Here is a 27,746-nt window from a genome sequence, read left to right as displayed (position 1 = left end):
GAAAAGACAGCACTGCATTGCACAAAGAAAAAAACTAAATTAGAAAAGTGAACATAGGACAATCTCCTTAGGGTAAACTGTACATGCAGTGCTGTAGGAATTACGGTGCAGTCCTCCCACACCTCCTGAGGTTTCTGTCAGTTGGGCCACAAATTCTCACCGACATTACACAAATATCTTCATGAAATACACCTTTGACCTATTTCAGTAAACTGGTTGATCGTTGGTTGATGTAATGCGTCATACATTTCCCTTCATTAGAGAACGTCACGATTCACCTGGGAGCAATTAACGTTACATTTCACCTTGAGTGCACTCCATCCTGGTTTAGGAAGCCGAACAGTATCGTGCGGTGACCCTAAATTTCAGTGGGGCAGAAACTACTGGCTTATGACCCGACCCACAATTAGTTTTTGTAATATGTATATTTTATACATGTATAATATTGTATTATACATTATTATATATATATATATATATATATATATATATATATATATATATATATATATATATATATATATATATATATGCGCTTCACATTCGTGGTCTATATATCCCCTTGTCCTGTTCACACACTTGCTCGAAAAAGTGGACATTGAAAACAAAACACAGCGTTTCTCTTTGTGCAACCACATTATTTTCATACCATGCTCGGGAGAAAGTTAGGTTGTAAGTTTTCCCCCTATCCTTCGTTTTTTGGATAATTTTTATGTCCGGTCTGTCTGGGCCAAATTGTTTGATTTTTAACTTCTCTTCCAATATTAACCTCTTAAAGGTTTTTTTTTTTAGCGGAAACTCAACACTGTTAATCCCAGGTGCAACACCACTCGCATCTGAAATAGAAACGACGAAAGATACGCGCGGAATAATTTGAGTTAAAACAACAACAGTTCTAGAATATGACAATGGGGCAGACTACTTTACGCCCCTATTGGCGTCTTTTAGCGCGGATTACAAAATACTTATTGCAGCCTGCAGGGTTATGCTATAAACATACGGAGGAACGCAGTCACTGAGCTATCCTGCCCCACATTGCATGACATGTCAAACTTAACTAGAATCGCCACCATCATCCACGATGTAATGTCAACAGACCAAAAATAGTCGGAAAGCCTACAGAAGCTATAGATAGTTTGTGTGAAATTCACATTATTAAACATAGACTTGGAGCCATGATTTACTGAAGAACAATTTTTTTGGGAGGATGCTTTTGAAAGTAGTTCGCCGCCCCACCTGCCCATATGGACGGCACGTGTCTGAAGGTGAACGTGAGAAGCCTCTTCATGATTTAACTTTGAACCTAAACAGCAAGGAAGAACAAGTCAGCATTAAACATTAAACACATTATCACTGTGATGATGTACTGTTAACATATTACTGTGATGAAGTACCGTTAAAATATGAATGTTAATCTATTACTGTCATGAAGTACTGTTAATATATTAGTATTACTATTGCTGTGATGAAGTAGGCTGCTAATAAATATAACTGTAAATATATGTTACTCAGAATAAGTATTGTAAATTGATGAAATACTGACTGTGGTCAGAGGTTGGGCCTCAGGAGACGGATTCTGCCCCTCAGTGTTCTCAGAGCTGGTGTCAGAACCTGGGAAGTAGCAGAATGGGAGGAGGGGAAGTCATGACTGAGCTAGATGTATCTAGATCTATAGAGCTGTATAGCCCAGTAAGCTAGATGTATCTAGATCTATAGAGCTGTATAGTCCAGTGAGCTAGATGTATCTAGATCTACAGAGATGTATAGTCCAGTGAGCTAGATGTATCTAGATCTATAGAGCGGTGTACTCCAGTGAGCTAGATGTATCTAGATTTACAGAGTTGTATAGTCCAGTGAGCTAGATGTATCTAGATCTATAGAGCTGTATAGTCCAGTGAGCTAGATGTATCTAGATCTATAGAGCTGTATAGTCAAGTGAGCTAGATGTATCTAGATCTATAGATCGATGTAGTCCAGTGAGCTAGATGTATCTAGATCTACAGATCTGTATAGTCCAGTGAGCTAGATGTATCTAGATCTATAGAGCTGTATAGTCCAGTGAGCTAGATGTATCTAGATCTATAGAGCTGTATAGTCCAGTGAGCTAGATGTATCTAGATCTATAGAGCTGTATAGTCCAGTGAGCTAGACAAGTCACCAAGATCTCTATGTTGGTAGTGGCGTTAATCATAAGAGAAGAACTGAAGTAAAAACACATTTTACTCACCAACTGGTTTGTGACGCTTGTCTGAATCTAAGGATCAAGAGAAATGATTAGTGTTGTAACCGTGGTGAATATCCTCATGTTATTAGACTTTCATATTCTTAATGCCACAACATCTCTATGGACACGACATTGGAGGAGGTTCATCATTCAGAGGTGGAGGCTTCTACAACCAGACCACCAATGTGTGAAGACAACCAATCAGAGTCTAGGAAGGGGACAGGAAGTAGGAGCAGGTGGATATCAGGTGTCAGTCCTCCTGGAGAGTTTGATTCACTCACCGTTCCTCTTCCGGTACAGAAAGACTCCAACAACAACAGCAACAGCAGCAACAACAGCAACTCCAGTGAGGATGAAAGCAAGGATGTGATTGTCCCCTGAAAGAAAATCAAGAAAAGAAAATCAGGTGTGTAATAATAGATGATCCCTCCATCATTGAACCACATGTCTATGGTCACGTGATGCTACAATCAAAACTAACACAGCCTCAGTGTAACTATTCCTCTAGAACCTGTTCTGGAGCTCAGGGTCACTCAGGGACTGATCTGAGCTTAGCCCCATTCATAGAACTCATTTACCCACAATCCACCGTGTTCTGCTGCACTGAGCTACTCCGGAGTGCTGTGTGTTTACCCAGTAGCTTCAGCAGTGTCCAGGTAGACCCAGGCACTCCAGGAATACTCAAATCTCCTAACTTGTATGCCTCCGTTGACAGTTTGTGAGTGTTGCGTGTGTTGAGTGAGTGAGAGGTTGCGGTTGCACAGCTCAGGCTGCCGGACGCGTTGCAAGGAACTTTTATAAACGCAATATTGATATCCCGCAGTAATCAGCCAGGCGGCCCCGGAACGTTACCGGCCCACCGGGAATTCTCCCGATAACGTGTGTGTGTGTGTGTGTGTGTGTGTGTGTGTGTGTGTGTGTGTGTGTGTGTGTGTGTGTGTGTGTGTGTGTGTGTGTGTGTGTGTGTGTGTGTGTGTGTGTGTGTGTGTGTGCAGGGCCGTTGCACCAAATCCTGGGCCCCTATACAAGAGGTACTGATGGGCCCCCCCCCCCCCCGGATTCCCCCTACCAGCCCCCTGCACTGAATAGAGAACTGGGTAGAGAACAATCGTTGACGGGGGGGCCCCCCCTCTGCCTTGGGCCCCCCCACGACTGCCTCACTTTCCCCCGCAGTCCGTCGGGGTCAACATGTACGGTAATATTCATACTGGTTTCAATAATACATTTGATAGTATTTCCCATCTTTGCTGAACAATAGTTTTGTTCGAAAGTTCAGTGATTGAAACAAATGAATCCCGGGCTGTTGAAGGTTTATGGTACCACTGTCATGCACCTACCCGATGTCAAGTGGACCGGGTTGAATTCACTGCGGGTCTCTCTTCTTATATCCATCTCACCAAAGATATTGTATTACTGTCCTTCTAAACACTCTCTGATCTCATTAAAAGGCTAGCAGCACGAAACAGCAATGTCGACGAGATGCGCTGTGCATAGAGAAGAAAGAATACCGACGTTGAATTTGCAACATTTTGCAACAAATTATTTATAAATCTGCCCATATATGGACACGTCCGAATCTTTCGGTTTTCACGGTCTACAATGTTGCATCTGCGTCTGCTTGTGATGCAACCACAAAGAAGTAAACTCTACGGGGCTATTTTCATCATTATCATGTTTTTTTATTTTATTTTTTACGGCACAGCGATCCGGGGCTATAGCCTCGAATGCCCCGGTCTACCGACGCGCCTGGGTAGAGGCCCCTGGCAGTGGTTGGGATGAGGTCAGGTGGAGGTGGTGAGACATGTGTTCCCCCCCTCCATTCCCTCCAACACCAGTCTTACCCCAGTTTGTCCTGATGAGGGCGGGGTCCAGGGGGGTGAAGATGTCCTCGATGCCTTTCAGCTGGACCACACACTCGTACCTCCCCCAGTCCTCCTGTGGGACGGCCGTGAGGTCCAGGTCCACGCTGACCTGGAAGGTCCCGTCGTGGTTGGGGAGGACCTCCCCGGGGTCCACCTGCTCATGGAGCTCCTGGCCGTCTCTCCTCCAGAACACCACCACCCTGTTAGGGAAGAAGCCTGTAGCATGGCACACCACTGGGGAGGAGGGGCTCCTCTGGAGCAGAGACACCCGCGGACGCTCTGGAGAGAGGGGGGGGGGGGGGGGGGGGGGGGGGGAGGGGAGAGAGAGAGAGAGAGAGAGAGAGAGAGAGAGAGAGAGAGAGAGAGAGAGAGATTATTTTATAATGTTAAACACGTGTTCTTGTCATGTAAGTCTCGATGGTTTATTTCAAGACATTAGGACTTTGTTTAAATATTTTTGTCAGAGAGAGAGAGACGGTGGAGAGAGAGGGTGGTCAGAGATAGAGAGAGGGGGGAGAGGGAGGGAGAGGGAGGGAGGGAGAAGAAGGAGAGAGGGAGGGGGGAGGCAGAGAGAGAGAACCGGGACTCAGAGACATGAGTCTGTCAACGCCCACCAGGTCATGTGACTCTACCTGTTCTCTGCAGAGTGCTCTTCCCGTAGACCACAAGCTTCTTCAGCTCATCAACACACACCTTGGTGTAGTAGTTCTTCAAGTATTGATTATAAGCTGTATTCTGATCCAATCTCAGTTTGCTGGCGAAAGCCTGATGTACTGGAGCGACCCAGGTCAGGGTCTTCAGGTCCAACGATATGAAGTCCTCTCCATCATAACCATGCTGCTGATAACCCTCAGTAGTACCATCCTCATCATCCCACTCACAACCAGTCATGCTCTGAAAAATGTGGGCACCTGAGAGAGAGAGAGAGAGAGAGAGAGAGAGAGAGAGAGAGAGAGAGAGAGAGAGAGAGAGAGAGAGAGAGAGAGAGAGAGAGAGAGAGAGAGAGAGAGAGAGAGAGAGAGAGAGAGAGAGAGAGAGAGAGATTAACTGTTGGGGTGAAGCTCTGCAGAAACTCTAAAGGACGTGAGACCACAAAGACTACAAACAGGAGCCTCTTCAGAACACGTCTTTATGTGATGGAGTCACCACTCACCTGGATAATGTAGAGTGGTTAACAGAATAATAATTAGTTTAAAATGATACTGGACTAATTAACAAGTCTCAAACTACACCGCCCTACAGCCCCTACACCACCCTACACCACCCTACACCCCCCTACACCACCCTACAGCCCCTACCCCACCCTACAGCCCCTACCCCACCCTACAGCCCCTACAGCCCCTACACCACCCTACACCCCCTACACCACCCTACACCACCCTACAGCCTCTACTCCACCCTACACCACCCTACACCACCCTACAGCCCCTACCCCACCCTACACCACCTACACCCCCCTACACCCCCTACACCACCCTACACCCCCTACACCACCCTACAGCCCCTACCCCACCCTACAGCCCCTACAGCCCCTACACCACCCTACACCCCCTACACCACCCTACACCACCCTACAGCCTCTACTCCACCCTACACCACCCTACACCACCCTACAGCCCCTACCCCACCCTACACCACCTACACCCCCCTACACCCCCTACACCACCCTACAGCCCCCTACACCCCCCACACCCCCTACAGCCCCTACACCACCCTACTCCACCCTACACCACCCTACACCTCCCTACACCTCCCTACACCCCCCTACACCCCCTACACCACCCTACTCCACCCTACACCTCCCTACACCCCCCTACACCCCCTACGCCCCCTACACCACCCAACTCCACCCTACACCTCCCTACACCCCCCTACGCCCCCTACACCACCCAACTCCACCCTACACCTCCCTACACCCCCCTACACCCCCTACACCACCCAACTCCACCCTACACCCCCTACACCACCCTACTCCACCCTACACCCCCCTACAGCCCCTACACCACCCTACAACCCCTACTCCCCCCTACACCCCCTACCCGTGGATATATAGAGGAGGCTTCCCTCAGCAGCTCAGAGGTTATCTTTAACGGATCACCAGACAGTCCCAATCACCTCCAGGGTTAAAGACATGTCTGCTGAACTGTAGGAAGACGCGTTACTGATCTGGAGGAAAACGTACGGCACCAGGAAACTGCTGCACTGAAAGGAGCATCGCTGTTCAGAGGAGCTGAGGGCAGGGACAGGGACCCCGCTGAATCAGGAGGACTGAAGACAGGCTACTGTGCGCTGGTCATTCAATACATTCAAACACAGATGAGATGCTTCTGTGTGCGTGCTTGTGTGTTTGTATACATATATACACATACTTCTGGACGTGTGTGTGTGTGTGTGTGTGTGTGTGTGTGTGTGTGTTCGTATTGGGGAATGAAGAACCAACAGACTTAACTACTTTAACTAAATGTCACGTAACATTTTCTGTGACTTTAATTGTATTTGTATTTTGGAGTTGCCATTTTGTCCTTTTCAATACAATCTTTTAGAATCAATTTTTTTCAGGGTTGTTGAAAAGTCCATATTTTTTATAGCAATAAAGGACAATCATAAGTTGTATCATTTAGCAGTGACTGGTTCATTAAAAAGTGTATTTAATTGCATTATTTGAATTTATTTGAACAGTTGGTGCAAGTTGTGACATTAGGTGCAGGGCCACGGCCGGGCCCTGCGACCGTCCGGGCCGTGTGTGTGTGTGTGTGTGTGTGTGTGTGTGTGTGTGTGTGTGTGTGTGTGTGTGTGTGTGTGTGTGTGTGTGTGTGTGTGTGTGTGTGTGTGTGTGTGTGTGTGTGTGTGTGTGTGTGTGTGTTTAGGAGTATGGTTAAACTTTATTCTGGGGTTAAATGATGTCTATCTCCATGTGAGAGGTCAGACATTAGATGTAAACGTACCTCCTGTCTGGTTAAAGCGCTTCTTCAGAGTGCCAATGTTGCCTTTGAGGACCTGCTGTTGACCCTTTCTGTTTTCAGTTTCCCTCACCAGGAAGTCTGGGACTTCTCTGTAATCCTGGTCCGCCCAGTCCTGTTTGGTTATGATTCTCTGGGTGTTGCTGTCATAGTACTCAACCTGAACCTCATCCACCATCACAACATTCACAAACTCTGGGAAGGTTGAGAGTCCAGATGACCCCGTGTAGAAAACCTGCAGAGAGTGAATCACTGTAGACAGACGGACAGACAGGTTAATACAGTACATCACGGAGACAGACAGACAGAGAGACAGACAGACATGTTAATACAGTACATCACGGTAGACAGACAGACCGACAGAGAGACAGACAGACAGGTTAATACTATCCATTACATAATGATAAAGGATTATTTAAATAACTATTACAATGTTTTTATTATTATAAGTATATTGGTGAATTTCTGTATTCAATGACGGCATTTTAAGTATCTTCAGATTGCTATTATTGGAATGATAATAATTAATGTTATAACAATACAGTTATTATATTTCATAATAATATATTGATAGCAACGATAATAATTATATTGCCGTGTGTGTGTGTGTGTGTGTGTGTGTGTGTGTGCGCGTGCGCGTGCGTGATTCTCCAAGAACGTTGACAAGTTAATAAAATAATCTGAGTGTTAATATAATATTTAGGATTAAAAGTAGACTTAAATTACGCATCGGATTCCCTCCTAACTGAGGTTTAATGTTTGGATCTGATAATAGATTGTACATTTAGGAAAGACGTCATCAAACCAATCCGCTGGTTTCGTTTTCACAGTTGAACCGAAAATAAATGTTCTTATTTTGGTTTAAATATTCACAGTATATGAATCATGCTGTGGATTAATTGAACTCATTAGAGAGGATAATCAAATGCTTTTCAACCAAATTAGGGAATCTAAGCGTCGTCTCTTCAGGAACCAGAAACGAAACTTTTGGAAAGATCATTTTGAAAATTAAAAACTGTAATCCGTTTTACCTGAGGACACATCGTGACCAAAGACCAACAGCAGAAGCCCTATTAGCGCCTTCATATCGATGTAATCAGAAGAATAGCTAGATGAGATTATCCACAGAGACGCGACTCCAATCCCAGCATCAGACGGACTGACCAGGAAACCTGCGAACAAGAGACGGCGCGAGAGGGAGAGGCCGGTCTGGACCAATAGGAATTCAATACGGCTTTGACGTCAATAGTTACTAGGAGAACCTAAAGTGAAACTGACTTAAATGTAGGCACACACGCACGCACGCACGCGCACTGTAGCTGCGATCAAGTTTCTTGTAACCCTGAAATAATTGTTCTTACAATATCATGTTCAGCTGAACATAATCTTCTCTTATAAATAATGACCAGAGAGATATAATGTTTAGATATACATTATGTTCATCATAATGTTTAGCTATATCTAATCTTCATCTATATAATGTTTATATATTTACAGTTCAGCTAAATATGTGTCGAGTGTACGTGCGTAGATAGGTGTGTGTTTGTGTGTGTGTGTGAGGGTGTGCATGTATGTGTGTGCGTATTTTGACCGTCAGCATAAGACATCTGATATCAGGACGCTGGTGGAGGAAGATCATAAGAAATAAGAACTCTAGTCACAGTAACGCTGGACAGGGCGTCGGACCACACACACACACACACACACACACACACACACACACACACACACACACACACACACACACACACACACACACACACACACACACACACACACACACACACACACACACACACACACACACACTTTTCAGTCAATGATTTATTTGCTTATTGTTGTCACTTCTTTTCTGTCGTACTTCGTTCTCTTGTCATATTTTCTATTATTCAGATGTTCGATTCATCATCAACACTAGGCCTATCTTAGCCTGCATGGAGTCATTCCCGTTATCAGGGCTGGCAGCAGACCAGTTCAAAGAAGGTATAGATTTGGAAGCATTGTTTTATTGGAATAACAATGCAACAGACTAACGATGCATTCAGTGATAATATGATACACTGATCGTTTAAAACAGCCCTTGTGGAATCTGACCACATCTTTTCTTTCTGTCTCCAGAGAGAGACCCGAGTCTCCCAGCATTCAAGTCTCAAGTTGGTCAAGTTCAGAACAGTCTCACAGCAGGGAGTCAGAGTCCAGTCTCACAGCAGGGAGTCAGAGTCCAGTCTCACAGCAGGGAGTCAGAGTCCAGTCTCACAGCAGGGAGTCAGAGTCCAGTCTAACAGCAGGGAGTCAGAGTCCAGTCTCACAGCAGGGAGTCAGAGTCCAGTCTCACAGCAGGGAGTCAGAGTCCAGTCTCACAGCAGGGAGTCAGAGTCCAGTCTCACAGCAGGGAGTCAGAGTCCAGTCTCACAGCAGGGAGTCAGAGTCCAGTCTCACAGCAGGGAGTCAGAGTCCAGTCTCACAGCAGGGAGTCAGAGTCCAGTCTCACAGCAGGGAATCAGAGTCCAGTCTCACAGGTCGAGTCAAGCCTCAAGTCTCCAGCTCTGTTATTCACACATATTATTTCATATTCAAATTGACTTTTTGTTAATTGAGCAGTTAGACTGTTTTTTTTCCATAGAATGTCAACAATTTGAATTTTGTGTCTCTTTAATAACCTGCTCCTTGCTCAGGGTGGTTAGCCGAATTCTGCACTGTTGGCAAGTGATTGATGAGGACGCATCGATTCTGTGGGCAGCTATGCGATTAAAACATTTATTACCCAACATACATTTGGAGGCAACACGCCTGCGTCTGTATGTTTTAACGTTAACTGTTAGTGTGCAAATAAAACAACTATTCATTCAACACAAAGTTTGAAAATTCTAGATTTATTAAATTGTTCGGTGTCATCACATTATCCACCTAAAACAGCAACAGCTGCTTTAGGTGTAACTGTTATGTATTTGTAACTGCCCATTGGTTAATTTATAAACCAACTGTAGATTTAGATTACATAGAGAATTATCTACCCAAAACAGCAAAAATTGGATGATAACATCAGTAACTATCAGTAACAGTAGCATTAGAAGCATTATAATGCATTATCTTAAACAGCAACATTTATTCATAATAATGTACATCAGTTGTAGGCCCACCCCACCCCGTCTTCCTCTGCTTTCATTTCCTCCACTAGAGGGCAGTCACGGCCTGTGGATGCAGAGTGACAGTGCGAGGGGTTATCTCCGCTGACCCATAAAGTGGGAGGGGTTGCCTCATCTGAGTCATAAAGTGGGAGGGGTTATCTCATCTGAGCCATAAAGTGGGAGGGGTAACCTCACCTGAGCCAGAGTGGCTCATGTTAAGCTGGGGCGGCTTTATGAGATATATTTTTTTGTGGGATGTTTTCGCTCATGAACGCTTCAAATACGCATATCATAGGAGAACCCAACCATGTAGGCGTCTCATTAATAGGTCTTGACCGATAGTCTATAAAAGTAGTTTGTTTATTTTCTAGGTCATCAGTAGTGATATCAAATAAATCACGTGGTCTTCTGAAAGAGAAAGTGACTCTCTCTTCCCCGCGTGGGTTCAGACGAGGCGACGCGGGCGGGATATCGGTTTACTGCGCCTGAACATTTATCAATTACTGCTGAAGACTCATGTGACAAGATATATACACAATTTAGGTTCTCTTTTACCAGGAAACAACGTAGATGTGGAGTTTGTGTGTGTGTGCCCATATCCGACCTAAGTCATTCTCACTGTTGGTGACAACCTGATTGAAATCAATACGATAAGAATGCATGGATCGACAGAGCGCTTGTTGTAGTCCAACTTCGGTAAACTTTAGTTCCACGCTAGAGACGCTTGAGGTCAGCTATGCTCGTCGTCGCGCAATGACGTCGTTTAGGAAAAGTGGAGTCGAATTCATTTTAAACAGTGCTGTTCATTCCTATGTTCGAAAGGAAGCACCTTTTCATCTCTCCTTGACCCGATGACGTTTTCCACAAAGGTTAAGTAAAGGAGGCATAAAGGTTAGGATATTTGACTATTCGTAGAGAACTTCCCGCTCAGCTTGTGATTCACACACAGGCCTTTATATTATCTAATTGACAGATCATGATGATATCCGGGTATACGGACATCGCTGGAACAAGTTTGTACACCAGTTTCAAACTTTACAGGGCAGACCAGTCCGCCCATCTCATATATTATGATTCGTTAGTTTAACTTTGTGACCCCAGCGTGTTTCTGAAAGGTTGAGATGTTTTCAACCAGAAGCTGGGAGCCGCCGCACAGAAGGAAATCAGACGCTGGAACAAGACGCTGGAACAAGACGCTCTTTGGACACAGACCATTACAGGTCAAATTCATTGGACGCCATTTAGTGTGTTGGCAGTTTAGGAGAATGTCGCTGGTGATGGTGTTGTCTCTTCACCCTGCTGCACCTAGGGAACAGAACATAACACAATGATGATCTCACTTTAGTACACAACAACACAACACAACCATGATCTCAATTTAGTAGCCTACACAACACAACACAACGATGATCTCACTTTAGTACACAACAACACAACCATGATCTCACTTTAGTACACAACAACACAACCATGATCTCACTTTAGTAAACACAACACAATGATGATCTCACTTTAGTACATAACACAACACAATGATGATCTCACTTTAGTACACAACAACACAACACTGATGATCTCACTTTAGTACACAACACAATGATGATCTCACTTTGTGGAACACAATGATGATCCCACTTTAGTACACGACACAACGATGATCTCACTTTAGTACACAACACACCACAATACAACAAGCTGTCTTTTAGTACACAACACAATAATCTCACCTTTAGTACACAATGAAACGCAACGATCTGACTTCAATGACAAACCAAATTTAAAGTTAGAGCCAGGGTAACTGTTAGAGCACAGTTAATTACACCACAACGCAACACAACATTGTAAAATAATCTTGATAAACTACGGCCAAATGCATGTTTTTTATTGTCGTTAAATCAAACACCCTATGCAGCAGTGGTGTAGTGGGGATTTTTTTAGTAGGGGGGGGGGACTGTGTATGATGTCATCAAAAAGGAATCCCGTGTTCACGCACATTCAGAGTTGTTCAGTGTTCAGTGAGTTCAGTGTTGTAACTTGCCAAATATGGAAACTTATTAAAACAATAGGCCCACCAACAGGTCTAGAGACCAACACTCATGTCACTCAACACATTGATGGAGCAAATCCAAAGTAACCAGAGCTCCTAACATCGCCACGCTACCACCACTTTACAGAGAGGCTGGGCCTGCAGTCACCACACACTGAGCAGACGGCGCTGCCATGGTAAAAACAAATATATATATATTATTTTTTGTAACATGCTGAATTTTTTTTACAGACGGCTTCCCCCCGCGTCCCCCCCCCCCCCACTACAGCCCTGGTAACGACTGATCATTCTCAATTATTAGATATACTTTTAATGAACTGCATTAAATGTTCGCTCCAGCCACATGCACCGTGACTCTATCCCAGTGTCTGTATTTTCTTATTTCTACAGGACGCCTTCTCTAAAATATCTACGGTGGCCTACGTGGACACACTGGAGGGAGACAGTGAAGGACACATCCGCTTCAAGACCCCCGGGGAAGCCCAGGCCGTCATCAGCGACCGCTCAGCCGTCTCCAAGGAACACGGCTGGACGCTGGATCTGCTCTCTGGTGAGAACCGGTTCTTCAGAGATCTATCGGTTCCTTCAAAGACTCATCACTCGCATGTTTATGTTTTGGCGTTAATGTTTTTTGTAATTCCTTTAGGTGATCATGAGCAAAGGTATTGGCAGAAGATTTTAGTGGACCGCCAAGTGAAGTTGAACCGTCCGAGGGAAAAGAAACGAGGGACAGAAAAGGTGGGAGAAAAATACAAATATGAACTCCATGTCTGGTTGGAAATGCATGCAGGTGATATCTCCTTTAACACTCTATTGTCGTTATGTGTGTGTGTGTTATACGGTGGGCAATGGGATTGTACGGTGGGTAAATGGGATTCAACCAATATGGCGGCTTGGAATATGCGTTTTCTTAAAGGGGTGCATCCAGCAAAAGTCTAGGTGGACACGCCCACTTATGATTTCACTTAGTGATGGGTCGACTCGTTTGCGACCAAATAAGTTCAATGGAACGACTCTTTAACAAGAACGAACCGACTTGATTCCACGTTTCAGTTCTCTCTCGTTCGTCTCTATCGTTCGTTCTCCCAGACTCGACTCCCACTCGCTGACTCACTGTTCACTGTGTTAAGTTAGCAGAGTGGTGCAGAGGGACTGGCCTGGGCAACAACATCCCGATTCTGAACACGATGCGCTCCTCAGCTGAAGGGAACTTAATTGTAACGTTGTGTGTTGATTGAAGACCGTTTGCACGATTGTTTGAGAACGAGGGAGAGGAGCTGAGTGAGAGGAATCAGCTGAGAACCGTGCATTCCATGGTTGACTGCTTCCGGAAAGGCGACTGAACCAACGATTCTGAACGATTCTTCTTGGCGAACTGACCGACGTGGACTGAATCAAGGAAAATAATCATGAAATCCATCACTAATGTCCCTAAGACACAGGCAACGGCCGGTCTTCAAACGGCTTGTCATGGCTAATCACACTCACACCTGGTGGCACAATACCACCCCTTTACCTGTTCACGGCATCTTAATATTAATACCTGTGCTTTAAATACTTGACATGTTGGCCATGTTCTTGTAACATCGTTTCATATTTCAACACAAATGTTTGACTTTTCTCCACACTAACATACATTTCTTCTAACATAACTTCCTGTGCTGTCAATCGTAACTCATCTCGAAGGCGGAGAAGATCATCATGGCCCGAGTCTTTTTGTCAAATGTTTTCCCAGTCGTACATGTTGTGTGTATATATAAGGTACAAGGCTGCCTTTGTTGAGAAAGCATCCAATTTCTTGGTCGCTGAAAAGTCAATTTTTTTTATAGCAATAAACGTCAAACATCAGATGTATCATTTTGGTAGTGACTGGTTTCATACATTTTTTATTTAAATACGTTCTTCGAACTTATTTGAACAGTTAGTGCAAGTTGTGACAATATGTGCATTTTAAGAATAATTGTTAATGTCAGCTTAAACACAATATTTGAATAGTTTGGTGTTAATAATTAAAATATCACATGAAAATGTTCATTAGTGTGGTATATAATACAAACTATTTTCTTTCTTCTACAGTGCAGTTGAAAGGTCATTTTATTTGACCTTTGGCGGCCTTGGGCGTGTACGAGGCGCGCGCCGTGGTGGTCCGGGCGAAGGGGCCCCGGGGCCACTCCAGCTCCTGCGGGGGAGGGGCCACGGGGAGAAGGCGCACCGTGGTCCAGGCCCTGAAGTCCTCCTTCATGGTGGACCTCACTGAGGACCTCACGGAGGCCTCCCTGGCGGGCCGCGCCCCCGGGGGCCGCTGGACCCCGCGGTGCTCCCCGAAGTGGGCCCGGGTGGTGGAGAGGAGGGGGGCCATGTCCCCCTCGGGGGCCCGGTACTCCCGGGTCTGGGGCTGGAGCCGGGCCGGGAGGGGCCAGGCTCGGTACTGGTCCCTGAACTCTGTGGTGCTGGCGAAGGAGGCGGGGCTCCTCCCCCAGGCCCCCGCGGGCTCTAAGGACCGGGCCGTCCCGGAGGGCTGGCCCCTGGAGTCCGTGTCAACTTAAAGTAGAGTAAACTGAGTAAACTGTACATGCAGTGCTGTAGGAATTACAGTGCAGTCTTCCCACCCCTCTCATGTTCCTGTCAGTTGGGCCACAAATTCTATTCCACATTACACAAATATCTTCATGAGATGCACCTTTGACCTATTTCAGTAAACTGGTTGATCGTTGGTAGATCTAACGTGTCATACATTTCCCTTCATTAGAGAACGTCACGATTCACCTGGGAGCAATTAACGTTACATTTCACCTTGAGTGCACTCCATCCTGGTTTAGGAAGCCGAACAGTAGCGTGCGGTGATCCTAAATTTCAGTGGGGCAGAAACTACTGGCGTATGACCAGACCCACAATTTGTTTTTGTAATATGTATATATTATATACATATATAATACTGTATGATACATTATTATATTTCTATATACATTATTTATACATATATATATATATATATATATATGCTTCACATTCGTGGTCCATATATCTCCTTGTCATGTTCACACACTTGCTCGAAAAAGTGGACATGGGAAACATTTTTTTCATACCATGCTCGGGAGAAAGTTATTTTGTAAGTTTTCCCCCTATCCTTCGTTTTTTGGATAATGTTTATATCTGGTCTTGGCTTTTCCAATTTTAACCTCTCAAAGGTTATTATTTTTAGCAGAAACTCAACACTGTTAATCCCAGGTGCAACACCACTCGCATCTGAAATAGAAACGACGAAAGATACGCGCGGAATAATTTGAGTTAAAACAACTACAGTTCTAGAATATGACCGTGGGGCAGACGACTTTACACCCCTATTGGCGTCTTTTAGCGCGGATTGCAATACTTATTGCAGCCTGCAGGGTTATGCTATAAACATACGGAGGAACGCAGTCACTGAGCTATCCTGCCCCACATTGCATGACATGTCAAACTTAACTAGAATCGCCACCATCATCCAAAATGTAACGTCAACAGACCAAAAATAGACGTAAAGCCTACAGAAGCTATAGATAGTTCGTGTGAAATTCACATTATTAAACATAGACTTGGAGCCATGATTTAATGAGTAACTATTTTTTTGGGAGGATGCTTTTGAAAGTAGTTCGCTGCCCCACCTGCCCATATGGACGGCACGTGTCTGAAGGTGAACGTGAGAAGCCTCTTCATGATTTAACTTCGAACCTAAACAGCAAGGAAGAACAAGTCAGCATTAAACATTAAACACATTATCACTGTGATGATGTACTGTTAACATATTACTGTGATGAAGTACCGTTAAAATATGAATGTTAATCTATTACTGTCATGATTTACTGTTAATATATTAGTATTACTATTGCTGTGATGAAGTAGGCTGCTAATAAATATAACTGTAAATATATGTTACTTAGAATAAGTATTGTAAATTGATGAAATACTGACTGTGGTCAGAGGTTGGGCCTCAGGAGACGGATTCTGCCCCTCAGTGTTCTCAGAGCTGGTTACAGAACCTGGGAAGTAGCAGAATGGGAGGAGGGGAAGTCATGACTGAGCTAGATGTATCTAGATCTATAGAGCTGTATAGCCCAGTAAGCTAGATGTATCTAGATCTATGGAGCTGTATAGTCCAGTGAGCTAGATGTATCTAGATCTACAGAGATGTATAGTCCAGTGAGCTAGATGTATCTAGATCTATAGAGCGGTGTACTCCAGTGAGCTAGATGTATCTAGATTTACAGAGTTGTATAGTCCAGTGAGCTAGATGTATCTAGATCTATAGAGCTGTATAGTCCAGTGAGCTAGATGTATCTAGATCTATAGAGCTGTATAGTCAAGTGAGCTAGATGTATCTAGATCTATAGAGCGATGTAGTCCAGTGAGCTAGATGTATCTAGATCTACAGATCTGTATAGTCCAGTGAGCTAGATGTATCTAGATCTATAGAGCTGTATAGTCCAGTGAGCTAGACAAGTCACCAAGATCTCTATGTTGGTAGTGGCGTTAATCATAAGAGAAGAACTGAAGTAAAAACACATTTTACTCACCAACTGGTTTGTGACGCTTGTCTGAATCTAAGGATCAAGAGAAATGATTAGTGTTGTAACCGTGGAGAATATCCTCATGTTATTAGACTTTCATATTCTTAATGCCACAACATCTCTATGGACACGACATTGGAGGAGGTTCATCATTCAGAGGTGGAGGTTTATACAACCAGACCACCAATGTGTGAAGACAACCAATCAGAGTCTAGGAAGGGGACAGGAAGTAGGAGCAGGTGGAAATCAGGTGTCAGTCCTCCTGGAGAGTTTGATTCACTCACCGTTCCTCTTCTGGTACAGAAAGACTCCAACAACAGCAGCAACAACAACAGCAAGAACAGCAACACCAGTGAGGATGAAAGCAAGGATGTGATTGTCCCCTGAAAGAAAATCAAGAAAAGAAAATCAGGTGTGTAATAATAGATGATCCCTCCATCATTGAACCACATGTTTATGGTCACGTGATGCTACAATCAAAACTAACACAGCCTCAGTGTAACTATTCCTCTAGAACCTGTTCTGGAGCTCAGGGTCACTCAGGGACTGATCTGAGATTAGCCCCATTCATAGAACTCATTTACCCAAAATCCACTGTGTTCTGCTGCACTGAGCTACTCCTGAGAGCTGTGTGTTTACCCAGTAGCTTCAGCAGTGTCCAGGTAGACCCAGGCACTCGGAAATACTCAAATCTCCTAACTTTTATGCCTCCATTGACAGTTTGTGAGTGTTGCGTGTGTTGAGTGAGTGAGAGGTTGCGGTTGCACAGCTCAGGCTGGCGGACGGCGTTGCAAGGAACTTTTATAAACGCAATATTGATATCCCACAGTAATCAGCCCGGCACCCCGGAACGTTAACGGCCCACCGGGAATTCTCCCGACTCTCCGGATTGTGCGCGCGCGTGCGTGCGTGCGTGCGTGCGTGCGTGCGTGCGTGCGTGCGTGCGTGCGTGCGTGCGTGCGTGCGTGCGTGCGTGTGTGTGTGTGTGCGTGTGTGCGTGCAGGCGTTATTCGATTGCATGGTCAACATGTATGGTAATATTCATACTGGTTTCAATAATGCATTTGATAGTATTTCCCATCTTTGATGAACAAGAGTTTTGTACGAAGGTTCAGTGATTGATACAAATAAATCCCGGGCTGTTGAAGTTTTACGGTACCACTGTCATGCACCTACCCGATGTCAAGTGGATTCAACCGGGTTGAATTCACTGCGGGTCTCTCTTCTTATATCCATCTTACCAAAGATATTGTATTATTTTTATTGTCTTTCTAAACACTCTCTGATCTCACTAAAAGGCTGGCAGCACGAAACAGAAATGTCGACGAGATGCGCTGTGCATAGAGAAGAAAGAATACCGACGTTGAATTTGCAACATTTTATTCAAATTATTCTAAATCTGCCCATATATGGACACGTCCAAAACTTTCGGTTTTCACTGGCTACAATGTTGCATCTGCGTCTGCTGGTAATGCAACTGTCACGTTAAAATTGTACCGGGGCGAAAATTGTACCGGCCTACGTCATCGTTTGTTTACATCCTGACAACCTGCCCGGCAACAGACGACGCGATGCAGAAAACATGTTTCCAAACGACGAAATAACATAATACAGATAGCGGATCGCTATCTGTATTATGATAGATAGCGATAACACTTGTTTTTACTTTATATTTGTATTTTATTTAATTGTTTAATCGAAACAATAAAAAAAATTGCCCGCGAAACGGGCGATCGCGTCAAATGACAAATGTTTTGCCCGCGAAACGGGCGATCGCGTCAAATGACGTAGGAGGGTTCTTGAAACATAATACAGATAACGGCTCGCTAGATAACACTTGTTTTTACTTTATATTTGTATTGTATTGAATTGTTTAATCAAATTTAGCTAGTAAACTGAGTGTTTTAAGCAGGTTTCATAGTCTAGAATGTTCAAGAACCTTCCTACGTGATTTGACGCGTCATTTGACGCGATCGCCCGTTTTGCGGGCAAATTTTTTTATTGTTTCGATTAAACAATTAAATACAATACAAATATAAAGTAAAAACAAGTGTTATCGCTATCTATCATAATACAGATAGCGATCCGCTATCTGTATTATGTTATTTCGTCGTTTGGAAACATGTTTTCTGCATCGCGTCGTCTGGTGCCGAGCAGGTTGTCAGGATGTAAACAAACGATGACGTAGGCCGGTACAATTTTCGCCCCGGTACAATTTTAACGTGACAGTTGCATTACCAGCAGACGCAGATGCAACATTGTAGCCAGTGAAAACCGAAAGTTTTGGACGTGTCCATATATGGGCAGATTTAGAATAATTTGAATAAAATGTTGCAAATTCAACGTCGGTATTCTTTCTTCTCTATGCACAGCGCATCTCGTCGACATTTCTGTTTCGTGCTGCCAGCCTTTTAGTGAGATCAGTTGCATGGCAGGTTGTCAGGTTGTCAGGATGTAAACAAAAGATGACGTAGGCCGGTACAATTTTCGCCCCCGGTACAATTTTAACGTGACACAACCACAAAGAACTAAACTCTACAGGGCTATTTTCATCATTATTTAGTTTTTTTATTTTATTTTTGACAGCACAGCGATCCGGGGCTCTAGCTTTGAATGCCCCGTTCTACCGACGCGCCTGGGTAGAGGCCCCTGGCACTGGTTGGGATGAGGTCAGGTGGAGGTGGTGAGACATGTGTTCCCCCCCTCCATCCCCTCCAACACCAGTCTTACCCCGGTTGGTCCTGATGTGGGCGGGGTCCAGTGTTGTGGAGATGTCCTCGATGCCTTTCAGCTGGACCACACACTCGTACCTCCCCCAGTCCTCCTGCGGGACGGCCGTGAGGTCCAGGTCCACGCTGACCTGGAAGGTCCCGTCGTGGTTGGGGAGGACCTCCCCGGGGTCCACCTGCTCATGGAGCTCCTGGCCGTCTCTCCTCCAGAACACCACCACCCTGTCAGGGTAGAAGCCTGTAGCATGGCACACCACTGGGGAGGAGGGGCTCCTCTGGAGCAGAGACACCCGCGGACGCTCTGGGAGAGAGAGAGGGGGGGGAGAGAGAGAGAGAGAGAGAGAGAATTTTATAATGTTAAACACAACGGTTTATTTCAAGACATTAGGACTTTGTTTAAATATTTTGGTCAGAGAGGGGGGGAGGGAGAGAGAGGGGGGGGAGGCAGAGAGAGAGAACAGGGACTCAGAGACATGACTGTCAACGCCCACCAGGTCATGTGACTCTACCTGTTCTCTGCAGAGTGCTCTTCCCGTAGACCACAAGCTTCTTCAGGTCATCAACACACTCCTTGGTGTAGTAGTTCTTCACGTATTGATTATAAGCTGTATTGTGATCCAATTTCAGTTTGGTGCTGAAAGCCTGGTGTACTGGAGCGACCCAGGTCAGGGTCTTCAGGTCCAACGATAGGAAGTCCTCTCCATCATAACCATGCTGGTTATAACCCTCAGTAGTACCATCCTCATCATCCCACTCACAACCAGTCATGCTCTGAATAATGTGGGCACCTGAGAGAGAGAGAGAGAGAGAGAGAGAGAGAGAGAGAGAGAGAGAGAGAGAGAGAGAGAGAGAGAGAGAGAGAGAGAGAGAGAGAGAGAGAGAGAGAGAGAGAGAGAGAGAGAGAGAGAGAGATTAACTGTTGGGGTGAAGCTCTGCAGGAACTCTAAAGGACAAACAGGAGCCTCTTCAGAACACATGTCTTTATGTGATGGAGTCACCACACACCTGGATAATGTAGAATGGTTAACAGAATAATAATTAGTTTGAAATGATACTGGACTAATTAACAATTCTCAAACTACTCCACCCCCTACACCACCCTACTCCACCCTACACCACCTACACCGACCTACACCACCCTACAGCCCCTACACCACCCTACACCCCTACTCCACCCTACAGCCCCTACACCCCCCTACAGCCCCTACCCCACCCTACACCGCCCTACACCACCATACACCACCCTACAGCCCCTACACCACCCTACACCCCCCTACACCCCCTACACCACCCTACACCACCCTACAGCCCCTACACCACCCTACACCCCCCTACACCACCCTACAGCCCCTACACCCCCCTACACCACCCTACACCACCCTACAGCCCCTACACCACCCTACACCCCCCTACACCCCCTACCCGTGGATATATAGCGGAGGCTTCCCTCAGCAGTTCAGAGGTTATCTTTAACGGATCACCAGACAGTCCCAATCACCTCCAGGGTTAAAGACATGTCTGCTGAACTGTAGGAAGACGCGTTACTGATCTGGGGGAAAACGTACGGCACCAGGAAACTGCTGCACTGAAAGGAGCATCGCTGTTCAGAGGAGCTGAGGGCAGGGACAGGGACCCCGCTGAATCAGGAGGACTGAAGACAGGCTACTGTGCGCTGGTCATTCAATACATTCAAACACAGATGAGATGCTTCTGTGTGCGTGCTTGTGTGTTTGTATACATATATACACATACTTCTGGACATGTGTGTGTGTGTGTGTGTTCGTATTGGGGAATGAAGAACCAACAGACTGGAATAAATATTCTGCTTAGAAACACGGCAGCACATCATCACCACCTGCTGGTTACATTCCGGTAATGCAGCCGGTAGACCCGCAAATAGTTTCCTTGATTAAAGAAGATGTGACTTGATTATTCACTGCGGGGAGATTTTATAATATTAGTAGACGTTAACTACTTTAACTAAATGTCACGTAACATTTTCTGTGACTTTAATTGTATTTGTATTTTGGAGTTGCCATTTTGTCCTTTTGAATACAATCTTTTAGAATCAATTTTTTTCAGGGTTGTTGAAAAGTCCATATTTTTTATAGCAATAAAGGACAATCATAAGTTGTATCATTTAGCAGTGACTGGTTCATTAAAAAGTGTATTTAATTGCATTATTTGAATTTATTTGAACAGTTGGTGCAAGTTGTGACATTACGTGCAGGGCCGCGGCCGGGCCCTGCGACTGTGTGTGTGTGTGTGTGTGTGTGTGTGTGTGTGTGTGTGTGTGTGTGTGTGTGTGTGTGTGTGTGTGTGTGTGTGTGTGTGTGTGTGTGTGTGTGTTTAGGAGTATGGTTAAACTTTATTCTGGGGTTAAATGATGTCTATCTCCATGTGAGAGGTCAGACATTAGATGTAAACGTACCTCCTGTCTGGTTAAAGCGCTTCTTCAGAGTCCCCATGTTGCCTTCGGCGACCTGCTGGTTACCCTTTCTGTTTTCAGTTTCCCTCACCAGGGAGTCTGGGTCTTCTCTGTTGGCCTGGTCCGCCCAGTCCTGTTTGGATATGGTTCTCCGGGTGTTACTGTCATAGTACTCAATCTGAACCTCATCCACCATCACAACCATCACATACTCTGGGAAGGTTGGGAGTCCAGACGATGCCGTTTGGAAAAACTGCAGAGAGTGAATCACTGTAGACAGACGGACAGACAGGTTAATACAGTACATCACGGAGACAGACAGACAGAGAGACCGACAGACAGACAGGTTAATACAGCACATCACTGTAGACGGACAGACAGGTTAATACAGTTGGCCTACATCATGGTAGACAGATAAACAGGTTAACAGGTTGCATGTTTATTATCCAAAAGATGTCCTGAACCAAAAAAATCCTAACAAGCAGTGTGAACATGTCATTACTAACTCCATTAGTAACTATTCTATCAATATTTAGTGCAATAGTGTTCCTTACCTCTAACAGGTAATGGTTCAATTAGGATAATTCACTCGTTTTTCATTAAAATAAATATTTGTTCAAACTTTTTTTTTTTTTTATGTTTCACCACTTTATTATGGGTTAGGCCTTTATACCTTTCATCCACTGTGATATTAGGGCCTGGGTTATAGAGTAGTGAAAGTTGCTCTACCCACTCGTCCCACACTGTCCTAACAGCTGCCAGCTTGTCTCTCTCCCATCTACCAGCCTTTGTCTCTCGATTATCAAATCGGATTACTCTGGAGAAAATGTGAAAAATCTCCAGAGACATTCATTGTGGCTCGAAATATAGCCCTGCCCATCCCACAGACTGGCTGTCGATTCATCCTTGGACTTATAGACCCCAGCCAGGATGAGGAGCCCAAAATACGCATCTAAATGTGTTTTGTCCAGCTCTTTCCACTTCTCCCCAGAAACACGCCTCCCTCATAGATTAGTCATTTCCAGAATGATTTTCTGTATTGAATTGGGCATGACCAGCTCAAAAGCTGACTTGATGTCAGTCACACGCGTCACTGCCATCCTAGTGGGCCCTGGCACTGTCTTTATTATGTTTTCTGCAGACAGTTTCGCCTGACTCATATTTGGGGATGAAGACCACTGTATTTCACCATGTTTTGACATGAATGTCTTGCTTGGAGGAATAGGAATAGCAATTCCCTCATCTGGTTCAAAATCAGATTCATTAGAATCTGAATTTGGCTCAAGATCGTCTTTGTCTTCAGACACATCCTCCTCTATTTCACTGTCATGATCAGTGATGAAGGCCCGAGCCTCCTGGACTGTCATCCATTTGCTTCTGCTGCTCATTTTGTAAAGGTCTGCTTGACAGAGTGTAATGTTGGTAGGACTCCCATGCAGAGAATATTTGATATATTTTGACCCTCCCCTGTTGAGTGTCCACTGAATGTGGTTGGAGTTTTCCCGCGAGAACAGAGAACATAAATGGTTCTCGTCAAAAGTCATAAAAATTGCACCTGTGTGTGTGTGCGTAGGTGTGTGTGTGTGTGTGTGCGCGTAGGTGTGTGTGCGCGTAGGTGTGTGTGCGCGTGTGTGTGTGCGTGTGTGTGTGAATTGGGTGAAAATTGTCTCACAGTTGTAAAGAAAGAATTAGTCTGACATTTCTGACACCCTTTTACCTCCAGTTTTACTGCTGGGTCAAATTGACCCGAACAGTATCTATGTGATATAAACATGCAGGGGGTGGTTGCAAATATGTGAGATGAAATATTTTCATATTATATGTTGATTACACTAATTAAGGCAAGCAGAAGAAGTTTCATACTGAAAAAATACTTTTAACTATTTTAGATCCTCAAACTTTAAAACGGGTCAATTTGACCCGGAACATAACAGGAGGGTTAATACAGTACATCACGGCAGACCGACAGTAAGAGAGACAAACAGGTTAATACTATCCATTATATAATATTAAACGATTATTTAAATAACTATTCCAATGTTTTTATAATTCTAAGTATATTGGTGAATTTCTGTATTCGATTACAGCATTTTAACTATCTTCAGATTGCTATCATTGGAATGATAATAATTACTAGGCCTATAGTAAAATAATTATTATATTTCATAATGTATTGATAGCAACGTGTGTGTGTGTGTGTGTGTGTGTGTGTGTGTGTGTGTGTGTGTGTGTGTGTGTGTGTGTGTGTGTGTGTGTGTGTGTGTGTGTGTGTGTGTGTGTGTACGTGCGCGTGATGATTTTTCAAGAATGTTGACGAGTTAATAAGATTGTTATGAGTGTTAATATAATTCTTAGGATTAACAATAGACTTAAAGTACACATTGGATTCCCTCCTAACTGAAGTTTAATTTTTGGATCTGATAATAGATTGTACATTTAGGAACGACGTCATCAAACCAGTGCGCTGGTTTCGTTTTCAAAGTAGAACCTAGTTAAAATATACACAGTAAAATATAAATAATGCTGTGGATTAAACTCATTAGAGAGGATAATCAAATGCTTTTCAACGAAATTAGGGAATCTAAGCGTCGTCTCTTCCGGAACCAGAAACGAAACATTTGGAAAGATCATTTTGAAAGTTAAAAACTCTAATCGATCTTACCCGAGGACACATTGTGACCAAAGACCAACAGCAGCAGCCCTATTAGCGCCTTCATATCGATGCAATCAGAAGAACAGATCGATGATATTATCCACAGAGACGCGACTCCGACTCCAGCATCAGACGGACTGACAGGAAACCTGCAAACAAGAGACGGTGCGAGAGGGAGAGGCCGGTCTGGACCAGTAGGAATTCAATATGGCTTTGACGTCATTAGTTACCAGGAGAACCTAAAGTGAAACTAACTTAAACACACACACAACTTCGATCAAGTTTCATGTAACCTTGAAATAATTCACTATTCACTTATTCAATATCTTCACTTATAAATAATGGCCGGAGAGATATAAGGTTTAGATATACATTATGTTCACATTATGTTCATTCATCATAATATATCCAATCTTCATCAATGTAATGTTCATGTATTTACAGTTCAGATAAATGTGTCGAGTGTATGTGCGTAGATTGGTGTGTGTGTGTGTGTGTGTGTGTGTGTGTGTGTGTGTGTGTGTGTGTGTGTGTGTGTGTGTGTGTGTGTGTGTGTTGTGTATGTGCGTGTCCGTGTGTGTTAGATATAGCTGTGTGTGTAAGTGTGTGCGTGTATGTGTGTGTGTATTTTGTCCGTCAGCATAAGACATCTGATATCAGGACGCTGGTGGAGGAAGATCATAAGAAACATGAACTCTTGTCACAGTAACGCTGGTCAGGGCGTCGGACCGCACGCGCACACACACACACACACACACACACACACACACACACACACACACACACACACGCACACACACACACACACACACACACACACACACACACACACACACACACACACACACACACACACACACACACACACACACACACTGCCCGGACACTCTTCAGTCAATGATTTATTTGCTTGTTGTTGTGTCACTTCTTGTCTGTCGTACTTCGCTCTCTTGTCATATTTTTTATTATTCCGATATTCGATTCATCATCAACACTAGGCCTATCTTAGCCTGCATGGAGTCATTCCCCTTATCAGGGCTGGCAGCAGACCAGTTCAAAGAAGGGATGGATTTGGAAGCATTGTTTTATTGGAATAACGATGCAACAGACTAACGATGCATGCAGTGATGATATGAAACACTGATCGTTTAAAACAGCCTTTGTGGAATCTGACCACATCTTTTCTTTCTTGTCCAGAGAGAGAGACCCGAGTCTCCCAGCATTCAAGTGTCAAGTAGGCCAAGTCCAGAACAGTCTCACAGCAGGGAGTCTGAGTCCAGTCTCACAGCAGGGAGTCAGAATCCAGTCTCACAGCAGGGAGTCAGAGTCCAGTCTCACAGCAGGGAGTCAGAGTCCAGTCTCACAGCAGGGAGTCAGAGTCCAGTCTCACAGCAGGGAGTCAGAGTCCAGTCTCACAGCAGGGAGTCAGAGTCCAGTCTCACAGCAGGGAGTCTGAGTCCAGTCTCACAGCAGGGAATCAGAGTCCAGTCTCGCAGGTCAAATCAAGCCTCAAGTCTCTAGCTCTGTTATTCACACATATTATTTCATATTCAAATGGACTCTTTGTTAATTTAGCAATTAGAATGTTATTTTTTCCATAGAATGTCAACAATTTGAATATTGTGTCTCTTAAATAACCTGCTCAGTGCTCACGGTGGTTAGCCGAATTCTGCACTGTTGACAAGTGATTGATGAGGACGCATCGATTCTGTGGGCAGCTATGCGATTAAAACATTTATTACCCAACATACATTTGGAGGCGATACGCCTGCGTCTTTATGTTTTAACGTTAACTGTTAGTGTGCAAATAAAACAACTATTCATTCAACAGAATGTTTTAAAATTCTTAATTTATTTAATTGTTTGGTTCAATCACATTATCCACCTAAAACAGCAACAGCTGCTTTACGTGTAACTCTAATGTATTCCGAACTTCACATTGGTTATTTTATAAACCAACTGTAGATTTAGATTACATAGAGAATTATCCACCCATAACAGCAAAAGCTGGATAATAACATCAGTAACTATCAGTAACAGTGGCATTATAAGCATTATAATGCATAATCTAAAACAGCAACATTTGTTCATAATACTGTACACCACCCCGTCTTCCTCTGCTTTCATTTCCTCCACTAGAGGGCAGTCACAGCCTGTGGATGCAGAGCGACAGTGCGAGGGGTTATCTCCGCTGACCAATAAAGTGGGAGGGGTTACCTCATCCGAGTCATAAAGTGAGAGCGATTAACCCTTCTGAGTCATAAAGTGGGAGGGGTTATCTCAACTAAGCCATAAAGTGGGAGGGGTTAACTCACCTGAGGCAGAGTGGCTCATGTTAAGCTGGGGCGGCTTTATGAGATATTATTTTGTGGGATGTTTTCGCTCATGAACGCTTCAAATTTGTATATCATTGGAGAACCCATGTAGGCGTCTCATTAATAGGTCTTGACCAATAGTGTATAAATGTAGTTTGTTTATTTTCTAGGTCATCAGTAGTGATATCAAATAAATCACGTGGTCTTCTGAAAGAGAAAGTGACTCTCTCTTCCCCGCGTGGGTTCAGACGAGGCGACGCGGGCGGGATATCGGTTTACTGCGCCTGAACATTTATCAATTACTGCTGAAGACTCATGTGACAAGATATATACACAATTTAGGTCCTCTTTTACCAGGAAACAACGTAGAGGTGGAGTTTGTGTGTGTGTGTGTGTGTGTGCCCATATCCGACCTAAGTCATTCTCACTGTTGGTGACAACCTGATTGAAATCAATACGATAAGAATGCATGGATCGACAGAGCGCTTGTTGTAGTCCAACTTCGGTAAACTTTAGTTCCACGCTAGAGACGCCAGAGGTCAGCTATGCTCGTCGTCGCGCAATGACGTCGTTTAGGAAAAGTGGAGTCGAATTCATTTTAAACAGTGCTGTTCTTTCCTATGTTCGAAAGGAAGCACCTTTTCATCTCCCCTTGACCCGATGACGTTTTCCACAAAGGTTAAGTAAAGGAGGCATAAAGGATATTTGACTATTCGTAGAGAACTTCCTGCTCAGCTTGTGATTCACACACAGGCCTTTATATTATCTATAATTGACAGATCATGATGATATCCGGGTATACGGACATCGCTGGAACAAGTTTGTACACCAGTTTCAAACTTTACAGGGCAGA

General features: G+C 44.3%; 3 protein-coding genes across 3 annotated transcripts in view; all 3 read right to left on the bottom strand.

Moving 5' to 3' along the window:
- Positions 1–503: 503 nt before the first annotated feature.
- LOC115529327 (major histocompatibility complex class I-related gene protein) lies at positions 504–8,227 on the bottom strand. Its single transcript, XM_030337958.1, has 8 exons — positions 8,078–8,227; positions 7,032–7,298; positions 4,719–4,997; positions 4,066–4,365; positions 2,506–2,601; positions 2,228–2,254; positions 1,544–1,611; positions 504–1,303 (listed from the first exon to the last, which is right to left on the bottom strand). The coding sequence occupies exons 1-8, from the start codon at positions 8,130–8,132 to the stop codon at positions 1,292–1,294; spliced, it is 1,104 nt and encodes a 367-aa protein (XP_030193818.1). The 5' UTR covers positions 8,133–8,227; the 3' UTR covers positions 504–1,291.
- Positions 8,228–15,416: 7,189 nt separating this feature from the next.
- On the bottom strand, positions 15,417–24,739 carry LOC115529325 (major histocompatibility complex class I-related gene protein). The gene is made up of 8 exons (XM_030337956.1): positions 24,588–24,739; positions 21,929–22,195; positions 20,007–20,285; positions 19,499–19,798; positions 17,053–17,151; positions 16,775–16,801; positions 16,173–16,240; positions 15,417–15,932 (listed from the first exon to the last, which is right to left on the bottom strand). Exons 1-8 carry the CDS (start codon positions 24,640–24,642, stop codon positions 15,921–15,923), a joined length of 1,107 nt encoding a protein of 368 aa, XP_030193816.1. The 5' UTR covers positions 24,643–24,739; the 3' UTR covers positions 15,417–15,920.
- Positions 16,775–27,746, bottom strand: part of LOC115529330 (class I histocompatibility antigen, F10 alpha chain-like) — a 35,190-nt gene continuing 24,218 nt past the window's right edge. Inside the window, exons 6-7 of the mRNA XM_030337967.1 lie at positions 18,657–18,663; positions 16,775–16,795 (exon numbers count right to left, since the gene is read on the bottom strand). Of these exons, the coding sequence (XP_030193827.1) occupies position 16,795; positions 18,657–18,663 (8 nt within the window). The 3' untranslated portion in view covers positions 16,775–16,794. The remainder of the gene's footprint in view (positions 16,796–18,656; positions 18,664–27,746) is intronic.

The sequence above is a fragment of the Gadus morhua genome, chromosome 17 (genome assembly GCF_902167405.1).
Source record: "Gadus morhua chromosome 17, gadMor3.0, whole genome shotgun sequence".
NCBI lineage: Eukaryota > Metazoa > Chordata > Actinopteri > Gadiformes > Gadidae > Gadus > Gadus morhua.
This window is presented reverse-complemented; position numbering and strand designations above follow the sequence as displayed.

Coding starts and splice junctions, on each gene's coding strand:
- LOC115529325 (XM_030337956.1), bottom strand. CDS start 24,642: ATGAAGGCGCTAATAGGGCTGCTGCTGTTGGTCTTTGGTCACAATGTG. Junction 16,802..17,052: donor TCTGTACCAGAAGAGGAACG/GTGAGTGAATCA, acceptor CTTGATCCTTAG/ATTCAGACAAGCGTCACAAA. Junction 16,241..16,774: donor CAAGCGTCACAAACCAGTTG/GTGAGTAAAATG, acceptor GCTACTTCCCAG/GTTCTGTAACCAGCTCTGAG.
- LOC115529327 (XM_030337958.1), bottom strand. CDS start 8,132: ATGAAGGCGCTAATAGGGCTTCTGCTGTTGGTCTTTGGTCACGATGTG. Junction 2,602..4,065: donor CCTCATCAGGACAAACTGGG/GTAAGACTGGTG, acceptor ATTTTCTTTCAG/GGGACAATCACATCCTTGCT. Junction 2,255..2,505: donor TCTGTACCGGAAGAGGAACG/GTGAGTGAATCA, acceptor CTTGATCCTTAG/ATTCAGACAAGCGTCACAAA.